Consider the following 13847-nt stretch of genomic DNA (forward strand, 5'->3'; position numbering starts at 1 on the left):
AATACATATAAAATTTTAATGCATTATATTTTCTATTTGTAAAATAATATATTTTTTTGTTTCCTTTGATAGAAATGGATGGCATTAAAATTTATAATCTACCTAGTCTTCCTTGTGAGTGAGTGAAAGTTAAAGTTGCTCCACATAATTATTAGTATATAAAGCTACATTACATTTATAATAATGAACTGGTGATCCTGTCTTCATGCCTTAACTTCACTGAATAAGTGTATTAAATTGTCAAATAATAAAAAGTTTTATTTCTATGGATTTCTATCTTGTACTGCAGCTGGGATCCCTCTTGGAAACTGAGAAGGTTCATGGCTAATTTTACTACAATGAATGGATTTCTTCTCATGGGGTTTTCTGCCAAGCCTGAGCTAGAAATCTTATGTGCTTCTCTGTTCTTAGTCTCATACTTAGTGGCTTTAACTGGAAATATTCTCATTATCACTGCAACTTCTATGGACGACAGTCTTTACTCACCTATGTATTTTTTCCTGAAACATCTCTCCTTCTTAGATCTATGCTATATTTCTGTGACTGTACCAAGGTACATTTGCAACTCTTTCATGCACAATGGCAATATTTCCCTCTGGGAATGCATATTACAGTGTTTTGCTTTCACTCTCTGTGGTTGTGCTGAGATGGTCATGCTCACAGTGATGTCCTATGACCGCTATGTGGCCATCTGCCTCCCACTGCACTATGAAATCATCATGAATTTTAATACCTGTATTCATGGAATCTTGGCTGTCTGGATCAGTGGGGTCATCTCTGGAGTCATGCACACAGCTGCTACTTTCTCCATCCACTTCTGTGGTACCAAAATTATTCACCAGTTCTTCTGTGATGTCCCCCAGATCCTGAAACTCTCTTGTTCTAACGAGTATGTCAGTGAGCTTGGGGTTATTGTCTTTCTGTCGTTGGTGGCATTTCTTTGCTTCATCTGCATTGGGCTCTCTTACATGCACATATTCTCTACTGTGCTGCAGATCCCATCTGCTGAAGGCAGAGCCAAGGCCTTTTCCACTTGCATGCCACACCTGTCTGTTGTCATATTGTTTATCTCCACTGGTGTCTTTGCATTTCTAAAGCCACATTCTGACTCTCCAACTGCATTAGACTTTTTGCTCAGTGTTTTTTATACTGTTCTGCCTCCAACACTCAACCCTATGATCTACAGCCTCAGAAACAAAGCTATGAAGACAGCTCTAAGAAAAGTTTTTAAAAGAAGAAAAGCCTACTTCTTTTGCTGAGTCACATCTGTTCATTCTTTATCAGGAGACAAATCAAAATATACTGGAGAAACATAACAAAGCCAATCAAGAAATTAAAGCTCAAAAAGGAGCTATTATAGGGAAAGTCATAGGAATGAGCTATCTCTGAGCAAAAAAAACATTGACATAGAGTTATATAAAAATTCCTCTTGTAAATACATTAGATTTTAATCTCTCTCCACAATGCCAAGCATAGCAAAAGTGTAAATTGACTTAATTCTGAAGACTCTAACTTAATTTTCCTTGCTGGCTCATTTTTATCAAGGTGAAAGAAAACTTCTCATTTTTTCCTGAGTTACTATCAAGTTTTGGATATTACATATCATCCAAGGATTTAAGAGAACCACCTGGATTTCAATGTTCTCTAGCTCTTTAGGTGTCTACTAATGTTCTACTAATCTTTCAAGGTTTCAATTGGTAATACACAATGGTCACCATGAGAAAGTCTTATTATATCATTTGTGCTGCATCTTTGCCACTCATGAGTGGGATGTTTAAAAGATGCAACAATCAGACAGTGACTCAGAAAATGAATAAAAGAAGAAATGCAAACACAATTAAAACAATATTTTTAAAAAGTACATTTGAAAAATAAGCAAAAAACATTATGTAAATATAATATATAATGACTGAAATTTAAACTTACTGGATGATATAAGCAGCAGATAAAACACAAGAAAAGACAGAATTAATGAACGTCCAGATAGGTGCAAGAATTTCCCACGGAATGAGAAAAAAGAAATAATTTTTAAAAATATGAAAAAGAGATTAGGAATCACAAAGGATAGAAAAGGATGCTTTAATATTTGTCTAATAACAGTACCAGAGAGATCTGCTGGCCATGCATTGAAGGAAATCATTACAGGCAATATGCAGAGAAATAACTTTTAAGGTTTTTTTTCCAGAATTAATAAAGACACAGATATTCAGGTATGAGAAGCACAAAAAAATTAGTCAGTATAAGTAAAATGAACACACATGTGGTTATATCATCCCCAAACTATAGAATAATGAAAACAGAAATTTTTGAAAATTAAAACAGAACAACTGATTTAAAAATAATACCAATAGTTTATCCTAGAAACTTTATTGTTTCCCCTTCTATGTTTAGTTCTATAATACATTGGAAAATAATTTTAGTGATAGAAAGAGGTAAATGTCATTGTTCATGTTACTCACCGATATCCAATTGACTAGCATCATTAGTTGGAAATCAACTTTTCCCCCAAAGAACTGCAGTTGGTGCCTCTGTAATAAATCTGGTAACTATATATGTACGGGAGTCTCCCATTTGTTCAACTGATCTATGTATTCACGCTTATTCTATCAAGCTCTATTAATTGCTGTAGCTATATAGTAGTTTTTTATATTGAGTAGTGTAAGTTTTGAAACACAGTTCCTTCACATTTCCTGTTCTACTCTAGGTCTTTTGCGTATCTATTTAAGTTTTAGAATAAGGTTTTCATTTTTTAAAAAATCCCTACTAAGATGCTGATGAAAATACATTGAATCCATAGAACAAATAACACAAAATTGTCTTCTTTAAAAGATTGCATCTTCTAATTCATGAACAGGATACTTCCTGCTCTTTAAAAATTTTGTCCAAAGTGATGTATAATTTTGAGTGTAGAGGTTTTGATCATATTTCATTAGATTTATTTTTATGTATTTGATGTTATTATAAATTGTAATTTTTAACTTTAATTGTCTAATTTTGTGGTCAGTTTTTAGAGATACAATTGATTTTTGTATATTGACCTTATATTCAGTGACCTTCCATATTTACTTACAAATTCTAATAGATCTTTATAGATTCTTTTGAATTTCTATTTCATATTGTTTTCTGTGAATAAAGAGTTTTATTCCTTACTTTCAAATTTTAAAACTTGTATTTATTTTCCTTGTTTTTGTGCTGGCTAAGAACTATAGGCCAACGTGAATATGAGTGGTGATTATGGTGGATAATATTATCTTATTCCAACTTAAGAGACACACATTCAACATGTCAAAGAGTTTACTGAAAAGGTTTTCAGTGTCGAGGCATCTCCAATGGGCTTAGGAATGTGTCCAAAAGAGAAAGTTGGCTTTAAATATCTGATATGGTCAGAGGAAAGATGCCAAAGAAAATCATTCTGCTAGTTAAATATGACCATTCTCACCTGTCACATTCTCTGCCTATTAGCTTCAACTCTGACAGAATCAGAGGCAACCTAGAAAGTGTGGGAAATGGCACAGAAGTGTGAGGTTGGTAAATACAGAAAAAGTGACAATGAGCCCTGCACCCTCTGAAGATTTCCATTCTGGAATAAGCCTAGGTTGGTTAAGGAGAAAAGCTTAACTTTGCATAATATTCAGTGTTTTTGACTATTACACTGAGTTTAATATATTAATTATTAACATGATACTATTCTTGTGGCTAACAGTGATTGCAGGATTTCTATTAAACATGAGTGAGAAGGTTAACCATAGGGTCCCAGGAGCACCATAAATATTAATACCACACAATATTTTTAAATTCACCAGTGCACTGTCAAAAATAATATAGAAATCAGAGAGTGGAAGTTAACAACCATATATGATATCAATAAAGTCAGACCGTCTCAGAAGCTGTACTGAAAGATCAGAGAAAGGGACAGTAAAAGAGAGCCTAACTAACGTCAAAGTCATCCCTGGTTGTCAAAAAGACTTGGCATACAACAAAGAGTATGAAGGATAATGAGAGAGAGAACTTGTGAGTTATTTAAACCTGACTGAATGCAGGGCAAATTCATAAACTCTCTGAATAGGATAACAGTTTCCAAGCTTCCAAAATATTCAACAAAAATATGAGAAAACCTTTCTTGTTTAATAGGCTTAAACACAACTTCTGACCAATCAGTGACTGAGCGTTAAACTGTGCTGACCTAAGTGGGGAAATCCTAGAAAGACAAACTTAAAGATAAAAGGGAGGCCAAAAATTATGAGGGATGTTAGAGTCTTTGCTCTATTTACACTGTGTGGTAAATAGACCACTAAACTAGTCTGGCCAAGTCAGTAAGCAAATAAACAAGCAAAAAAAACAAACAACAAGAAGACCCAGGGTGAGGGGAGAGGATCAGTCTTCAGAGAAACTACAATATGGCTCTAGAATCTGATTTTCAGCAAAAAATATTGAGACATGCAAAGAAAAGGAAAGTATGACCCATATACAGGAAAAACAAGCAAAAGAAAGTGTCTATGAGTGGCCCTAGTTGTTGAACTTAAACAGACTATACCTTCAAAATATTTACTATAAATATATTCAAAGAACTAACATAAACATGTTTATAAAATTAAAAATGGTATGATGACAATGTCTCATCAAATAGAGAATGTTGACAGGCAGACACAAATTATAGAAAAGAACTAAATGAAGATTCTTAAGTGGAAAAACACCATAGACAAAATGAAAAATTCATGAGAGATGCTCAACAGTAGATTTGAGTGGGCAGAAGAAAGAATCAGCAAACTTAAAGATAGGTTGATAGAGGTAAGGCAATCTGTATATACAGCAGAGAAGAAAAAAAATGAAAAAATGATCAGCCTCAGAAAACTGTGGGACAAGATGAAACACATATATATATAATAAGAGCAGCAGAAGGAGAGGAGGAAGAGAAAGGGAAAGAAAAAATATTTAAATAAATAATACCTCAAAACATCTAAAATGTGATTTAAAAAATTCATCTACACATCTGAGATCATCAAAAAATTCCAAGTAGAATGAATACAAAGAAATACAAACCCAGATATGTGATAGTAAAAACGTTTAAAGACAAAAAGAAAATCTTGACAGTAGAAACAGGAAAATTACTCATTTTATGCAAGAGAAATTAAAAAAATTAAGAGCTGACTTCGCAGAAATAATGAATACCATAAAGCGGTGGAATGAGATTCAAATTACTAAAATAAAAACCTGTCAAACTAAGAATCTTATGCGCAGCAAAATGTTTAAAAAATTAAAGTGAAGAGGACTTCATCAAATGGATGGATGGGAGACTTTAGCTTTTATATCTCCATAGAAACATCATATTTGACAACCACTCATGTATGAAAATATCTTTGTGGGAACAGGAGAGCCCAAAAGAGAAATTCTAGCAACTTGGTGGAGAAAAAATTGGAGAATAAAGCTCATTAGTTTAATGTAGTCCCACTCGTTTACTATAGCAGTTTATCAGGGACATTGGGCTATAATTTTATTTTCTTATAGTGTCCTGCCGGGCTTTGGTATCAGCGTTATGCTGGTCTCACAAATGAGTCTTGAAGTGTTCCTTCTCCTTCAATTCTTTGGAATTTTGAGAAGGATTTGTATTAATTATCTTTAAATGTTCAGTAGAATTCACTTTTGAAGTCATCTGATCCTAGGCTTTTATTTGTTAGGAGATTTTTAAATTACTGATTCAATCTCATTTTCAGTATTGATCTGTTCAATTTTTCTATTACTTCAAGATTCAATCTTGGTAAGTTGTTGTTCTTAGGTATTTATCCATTTCTTCTAATGTATCTAATTTGTTGGCATATAAATGTTCATAGTAGTCTCTCATGATCCTTTTATTTCTGTGGAATCAGTTGTAAAGTCTCTTCTTTCATTTATAATTTCATTAGTTTTAGTCATCTCTCTCTTTTTTTTTAGTTAGTCTAGCTAAATATTTGTTAATTTGTTTACCTTTTCAAAAAACTGAGTTTTGTTGATCTTTTCTATTGCCTTCCAGCCTCTATTTTATTTATGACTGCTCTAATTTTAATTATTTCCTTTCTTCTGCTAACTCTGAGCTTAGTTTGTTCTTCCTTTTCCAATTCCCTGAGTTGTAAGGTAAGGTTGTTTATTGGAGTCTTTTTTTCCTTAATGTGGGTGTTTATTGCTATAATCTTCATACTTAGAACTGCTTTTCCTGAATCCCATAAGTTTTGATATTCTGTGCTTTCATTTTTATTCGTCTCAAGATATTTTTTATTTCCTTTTGATTTCTTCTGTGTCTCATCATTGTTCAGAAGTTGTTTAATTTAATTGTTTAATTTCCATGTATTTGTACATTTTTCAGCTCTCCTCCTCATTGGTCCCTGGTTTCATACCATATTGGTGAGAAAAGATAGTTGATATGACTCAATCTTCTTAAATTTGTTGAGACTTGTTTGTAATCTAACATATGATCTATTCTATATAATGTTTTTGTGTATTTGGTAAGAATATATATTCTACTGCTATTGTATGGAATATTCTGTATATGACTTTTAGGTATATTTGGTTTAAAGTAGGTTCAAGTCCGTTGTTTCCTTATTGATTTTCTGTCTGGATGATCTGTCCATTGTCGAAAGAGTGAGGTATTCAATTCCCCCACCATTATTGCATTGCTGTCTAGTTTAGCCTTCAGATCTATTAACAATTGTTTAATGTATGCAAGTGTTCCAATATTAGGTGCATGTATCTTTACAATTATTGTATCCTCTTTATGAATTGACCCTTTTATGATTATGTAATGATCTTCTTTGTCTCTTGTTACAGCTTTTGACTTAGTCTATTCTGTTTGCTGTATGACTACCTCCACTTCTTTTGGTTTCCATTTGCATGAAATATCTTTTCCAATTCTTTCACTTTCAAACTATGAGTGTCTTAAAAGCTGAAGTGAGTCTCTTGTAGCCTCCGTGCAATTGAGTCATGTTTTCTTATCCATTCAGCCACTGCATACCTTTTAATTGAGGAATTTAAATCATTTACATTTAGAAATTTACAGTAATTATTAATAGGTTAGAACTTACTATTGCCGTTTTGTTAATTGCTTTCTTACTTTTTTTGTAGTTCCTTTGTTCTTTTCTTCCTTTCCTGCTGTCTTTCTTTGTGAATTGATAATTTTCTGTAGTGGTATGCTTTGATTCTCTTCTCTTTATCGTCTATGTATCTATTATTGATTGGTGTTTTGTGATAACCATGAGGCTTTCATAATACATCTTACTGTTATAGCAGTCTATGTTAAGCTGATAACAACTTGTATTTCATAAAAAAATTTCTATACATTACTTGTTCCACTCACAATTTATGTTGTTGGTGTCTTAGTTGACAGATTTTTCCTTTGAGCACTCTCACTCTCCTGGCCAACAAGGTTTCTGCTGAGAGATCTGCTGATAGTCTTATCTGGGTTCCCTTGTTTTTGATGAGTCTTTTTTCTTTTGCTGTTTTCAAACATCTCTTTGTCTGATTTTTGAGATCTAGATTAGTATGTGACTCAGTGAAGTTATCATTGGACTGAATCAGTTTGGGGATCTTTCATCTTCATATACATGGATGGCTATATCTCTTCCCAGATTTGGGAAGTTTTCAGTCATCAATTCTTTAAATAATTTTTGTCCTTTTCTCTCTCTTTTCTCCTGAAACTCCAATAATGTAAATATGGTTTCCTTTATGATATCTGTAAATCATATATACTTTCTTCACTCTTTTTCTTTCTAATCTGTTCTGTTTCTTCTGACTGGAAAATACCAAGAGATATGTCTTCAAGTTCACAGATTCTTTCTTCTGCCTACTTAAGCCTGTTGTTGAAACTCTCTATAGCATTTTTCATTTCATTCATTGTATTCTTCAGCTGCAGAATTTTTGTTTGATTATTTTTTATGACTTCTATATTTTTGTTGAACTTCTCATTTTTACATGCATTGTTTTCCTGAGTTCACTGTGTTGCCTATCTGTGTTCTCTTGAATCTTGTGGATCTTCCTTAAAATAATTATTTGGATTATTTTTCAGGTAACTTGCTGAAATCCATTTCTTTGGGGTTAGTTACTGAAAAATTATTGTGTTCTTTTCGTGTTCTCATGTTCCTTGCTTTTTAATGTTTCCAACGGTTTTTCAATGATTATTTCACATTTTAGGAATCAGCTGCCTCTTCCAGCCTTTTTGGACTGGCTTTGGCAGGAAAGACTTTGACCTGAAGGTGACTGTGAGGCCACTGGCTTGGGGTGATGCAACATCTTTGGTTCCTGGGAGGGCAGAGTTGTGTAATTTCTGTGCAACTCCATCAGCTGAGATCAACATCAACACAGACTATGGAGGTCTTCTGTGTCCAAGACTGTGAAGGTCCTGCAAATGACAGAGGTGGCTAGAGCTATTGGATTTCTCAGAGGCAAAAGCTACTGGGGTCTTCCTGTTCACCTTTTTTTGCCTGTGGAAGGAAGGTCTAGCTGAGGAGATCACTCTTGGTGTCTGGTCTGGTAAGCTCATGCTTAGAGCAACAGAACTGGGCTCCTGGCATCAAGAACACATAGAACTCCTCAGTACCTGGGTCCTGGGGCACAGGTACACTTGCTGTAGCAGTGGCACTGGTGTCTAAGGTACAGACATGTGCAGATCTCCCATAGAACTGCAGTCATGTGTCTCTGGGTTTGCTAAAGTTACTCAGATGATGAGGTTGGGGAGAATGCAGCAGTGGCACAGGCTCTGTGATGACAGGTTACAGTGGTGGCTTTGGCCCAGAGAATGAGCACAATAGCAAAAAAGCCTAGGAGTGTTGGGTCAGACCCCAACTCATATCCTAGAGGGAAGATGCAGAACAGCAGCATCAAGTCACTGGTGGCGGCCATTAAAATTGTGTGTTGGGACCTGGGCTGTGGGTCTCAAAACAATGGCAGCAGAGGCCCAGAAATGACTGGCCAGAGCCTCAACCTGGGACCCAGGGGTTGAGGCTCAGAGCAGTGACAGCTTGGCCCCAGCAATGGCAGTCAATGCATGACCTGAGACCCAGGAGGGCAGGGCTCAGAGCAGTGGCTGCTTCCCAAGTTATGTTGGGACCTGGGGCTGGTGATGGGGTGCAGAGCAGCATCAGCTTTGGTCCCATATATGGTGAGGTGCTGTGACATCCTAATTTCAGGCAGCAGGCCACAAAAAACAACTAGGTTCCCTGTAGCTTGTTTTACCACAGCAACAGCTCCAGCTCTGAGGAGAAGATGCACCAGTGGGGATTCCAGACAGCCCTGTCAGCTTAGATAATCCTTGGCTGCAGAAGGAGATTTGTACAAGGAGAAATGAAGGGAATGTGGGGCAGAGAAATCAAAGACCTACAGACACTGGCCAGAGTACTACAAAGTTGGGAGTTGAGTAACAGTGGGTAGTGAAATGGTCAGCAGCAACCAGGTTAACCACTTATGTGATGCAGATTAAATTTTCCACCTTTCGTGCAGAGATATATATGCCATCCAAGTGGTGGGTTATGCTTTTAGCACTCTCATTATTCTAGGAGCACTGATCTTTACCATAGCTTCTCATGCCCAAATCCTGGTCACAATTCTAGCCATAGCTTACACTGCTGCTCAATACAAGGCCTTTTTCACATGCACAGCCCATCTTTCTGTGGTCATATCTGCTTTGGCTCTCTCATCTTAATGTGTGTCTTCCCAGCAGTAAAATAGGAGTCAAATATCAACAAGATTGAGGCCATCTTCTAGTCAGTCATCACCCTACTTCTCAGTCTTCTCCTCTATACAAATACTCTGCAAAAGGATGACAAGGAAGCTCTGAAGATGTTGGAGTCTTGGATCCAAGGAGTCTGCCACCCAACCAGACTCAGTGATAGTGCCACACAAGAAGCCAGAAGAAGGCAAAGCTGTTAGAATATCCAAATAGAAAAAATCCCCAACCATTGCCTTTTACCTTTGCAGTGTAGCTTTTGTGTGTGTGTTTTTGAGGAAGATTGACCCTGAGCTAACATCTGTTGCCAATCTTCTTCTATTTTGTATGTAGGATGCTGCCACAGCATGGCTTGATGAGCAGTGCTAGGCCCACGCCAGGGATCTGAACTTGCAAACCCCAGGCAGCCAAAGCAGAGTGTGCAAACTTAACCACTATGCCTCCGTTCCAGCCCTGCAATGAAGCTTTTTAAAACATTAAGTTCATATATTTTTTGTGAGTTATCTGTGGCACATTTTAAGTAAGATTTGCTTCTCCTGGTGCTCAGTATCTCCATATACTACCAGTTCCTTCAACTATGCAGCTTCTTCAGAGGCAAAAGGAGTAGATAATAGCATGTTAATGTTACTGCAGACAAATGGCACAAGCTTTGTAGTCCATGCATCTGGATTGGATGCTCACCCATTTTCTAGTATCAGTTAGGTAAGACACTAAGCAGATGAGAGTTCATCTGCAGAGAACTACATAGAGAGAATAAAGAACAATGAAGTCATTATACTTCCCTCAGAGGGATGTTCTGCCATTCAATTGACCTAATAACATGTAGAGCAATGAAGAAGTATATATTTATTTTGTTACATTAGCCTTCACCAAGCATAATTATTAAGATTGGACTCCTGCCAAAATATTTTTCCACAAAACACATTTTTTCCTGATTATAAAAACAACACAGGCTCATTATGAAAAAGTCAATACAGACCTGCATGACATAGAAAGTAAGCGATCATCTTCTAGCTTAATCAAAATTTTTTTTTTAATTTTCAGTAACATCCTTAATGATGACTGCAGGACTGCAACCTAAAGACTTTTTTTATTCCTTTGTTATAAATTTCTACCAGATAAGCCAAAACCTAGATAAAAATATTTATTCCAAAGTGTTCCAGATTTGGAACTTTAGTTTAAAAAATTAGACTTCTGAAAGACACCAAGATTCTATGTGGTTGACAAGCTCTTCGCGTTAGACTCTCATTTCATGACAATTTTTTTTTAATCAATGATACAGGGCCCTGCTTGTGATTACTTCTGATGGTTATTTTGACTGTGGAATTTCAGCATTGTTGGAAACATCTCTATTGTTAGAGCATGCCTGTGTAAAGTGCAATGAATGGTAAGAATTCAGAAGCTTCCTTCATCACTAAAGAATCAAAAGTAGATGCATCACCAAACATCAGAGAAGCTCCCTCTTAGCTAAGTGTGAAGCTTTTCTTTACAAAGTTTTGTTTTAAAATTTTTTCATTGTTTCCAAAACATCAATAACCTTAATAGTTTATGAAGAAAACTCATAAAATAGGAATTCTATAACATCAGCCTCAGCAGAACAAACGGAAAAGCAGAGTTGGTACATTGAGAGATGTGTGCAGTGTCACCCAATTGTTCACTGAAGAGAAGTGGCAAGGCTGCTGTTCCTCAAAGATCTACTTCAAAATGTTTAAAGAAGTGTTAACTATTCCAGGATAAATTTCATCTTTAATAAAGACATAGCTTCCGACTTTTTCTCAGTTCCCTTCCATAAACCACCTGCCCCATTTCCAGGGCAACTGCCTTCACTAAAGCTCCTCCATCAGGCTTCTTTTGTTTGGCCTTTGAAAGTAACTTTATAGTGTGCTCTAAGAAAAGGTTTTTGAGAATCAGCAAATCCTAGTTTGCAAGTGTCCCATCATTTTAAGGTCCAGTTCTCTTCACGTGAAAAACATAAATGCCAAAACACGTTGTGACACTCTCTCAGAATGAACAGACCTGAGGTGTTCTTTCAAGTTGGCGGACTTCATATTTTTATTCAGAAGAATTTTTTCACCCTAAAAACACAAAATTTAATAGAAAGTTAAATCAATTAATTACACGAGGCATTTCATTTAACAAACTTTCTGAGTTCTTTAATTATAAAGGTATTGAATATATAATTTTCAAATTATAAGAGCTAGAAAAAATTCAATGAATTTATTTCAGCTCAGCAGAAGTTAGTAAAGATTTCAGCTACAAAAACTATATTGATAATGTAAAGAGAAATTCTATAGTGAATAATCCACAAATAACCTAATGACTACCAATTTAATAGGAAATTTGTGGGCAAATCTGTTGCTCTTCCCTGTGCCAAATTATGGAACTAGAACACCATTCACCTAGAAACAGTGATAAGAAACAAATGACCACAGGAGAAATCATCTAAAATCAATGAATCATTTAGATTATCCAAATGATTTGAAGAATGATTTGTGCACATAATTATATCATCCAGGAAGCAAATCTATAATATGTATTATGTATTTTTGTTCAAATACAAGATCATAGTAAATAAGTTACTCACCATACTGGTTTTTCAATATTCTTTATGACATCTCTGAGTGAATACCTTCAGAAATATTTACTTCCAGCAGATGATAGAGGGATATAACCATCCTAAAAACAATGTTTACACTAAATCTTGTCTTGAGATTTTTTAAAGATATGTCATGGATTAATTCAAACTGTAAACACTATGAAGGGCAGGCATTCAGTTACATCTTCTCAGGAGATACTTTTTATTCTTAAATTTCAGAACCTAAGCTACAACAGAGGAACCCTTTGTAATCTTCCTCTGTATGTGGGTAGACTTTTGTCTATCACACAGCCCTTTCATTAAAATTTCATCGTCTTTCAAGAACCGTTGCTTTGGGGCCAGCACAGTGGCCTAATGGTTAAGTTCGGTGTGCTCCACTTCAGCAGCCCAGGTCCATGGGTCTGGATCCTGAGCACAGACCTACACCAATCATCAAGCCATGCTGTGGTGCCAAATTACATACAAAATAGAGGAAAGATTTGCACACGTTAGCTCAGGACCAATCTTCCTCAAGCAAAAAGATGATTGGCAACAGATGTTAGCTCAGATCCAGTCTTCCTCAACAACAACAAAATCCTGGCTTTGCCCAAACAAATCAATTTTAACCCACTACCCTGTGCTGGCCTTAGGTCTCTCTTCTAGAAACAATGTTGCCTATCACATTGAAATAGCTTGAGAAATAAGATGTCAAAACTTCTCAAGGAAGTTTTACCAAAAAAAGTGGGAACAGTGAAAAAAATATGGAACTCAAGTAAGGAATTTCCCAAGGTGAATTCCCTTGTGTTGCAGGTATGGAAATGTATCCTGTTTACTCTTAGAACAATCCTTCTCAGACCCAAGGGACGCACTCTCTCAAGATTTATCTAGAGATTACGGTTCATAATAGGCAAGTAGAATTTCAGAAAGACAGGGAGAGTTTTTGAAGATGAGATTATGCTGCAATCCAAATATGAACTTTCACTTCAAATATTTTCTTCTATTTATAAACACTGACATTGTTATCCTGGAAAAGCTTTCTTAGTTTTGAATTTGAACACTCAGTCAAGTAAGAGAATGAAATAGGAGACAGGTGGAGGAGTTGCCCATATTTTTTGTCTGCGTGCCAGTATTAAATGTTAATGCCCAGGATTTAGAGCTGGTTTCCTATCTTATGATGGACACCTCACTGTGTTTGTGAATTATAAAGACTCTTTACTTCCTACATTTTTGTTGCCATGTCTCATTCTCAATTCAACATGCATGATTCTCTGAATATTCTCCAAAATAAATGTGTAATCTCTAAATATTGAAATTGCAGTGAAATAAATCATTTAGTACAGGTAAGTTTGATTGGTAATTTTCTTTAAATGTTAGGAAAAAAAATTTTCCCCAAAATGAATTTTTGTTAGTTTTGTTTTGTGGGTCAGAGAAATGAAAATGATATTTGGCATAACATTTGTATCTTAACCAGGAGTAGTAAACTTTAACAATATAAAAAATATATACGAATATCAAAGAAACTTACTCTGAATTGCTTGAAGCCAAGCTTTCATGGAGGTGTAGTAAAGGTTAGATAATTTCTCA

The 13847-nt window shown here is 35.5% G+C and overlaps 1 protein-coding gene across 1 annotated transcript; it reads left to right on the forward strand.

Moving 5' to 3' along the window:
- The first annotated feature begins 320 nt into the window (after window positions 1–320).
- OR14J13 (olfactory receptor family 14 subfamily J member 13) lies at window positions 321–1259 on the forward strand. The gene has a single exon (NM_001391021.1). It carries the CDS (start codon window positions 321–323, stop codon window positions 1257–1259), a length of 939 nt encoding a protein of 312 aa, NP_001377950.1.
- Window positions 1260–13847: the final 12588 nt, after the last annotated feature.

Source organism: Equus caballus, chromosome 20 (genome assembly GCF_041296265.1).
Source record: "Equus caballus isolate H_3958 breed thoroughbred chromosome 20, TB-T2T, whole genome shotgun sequence".
Taxonomy (NCBI): domain Eukaryota; kingdom Metazoa; phylum Chordata; class Mammalia; order Perissodactyla; family Equidae; genus Equus; species Equus caballus.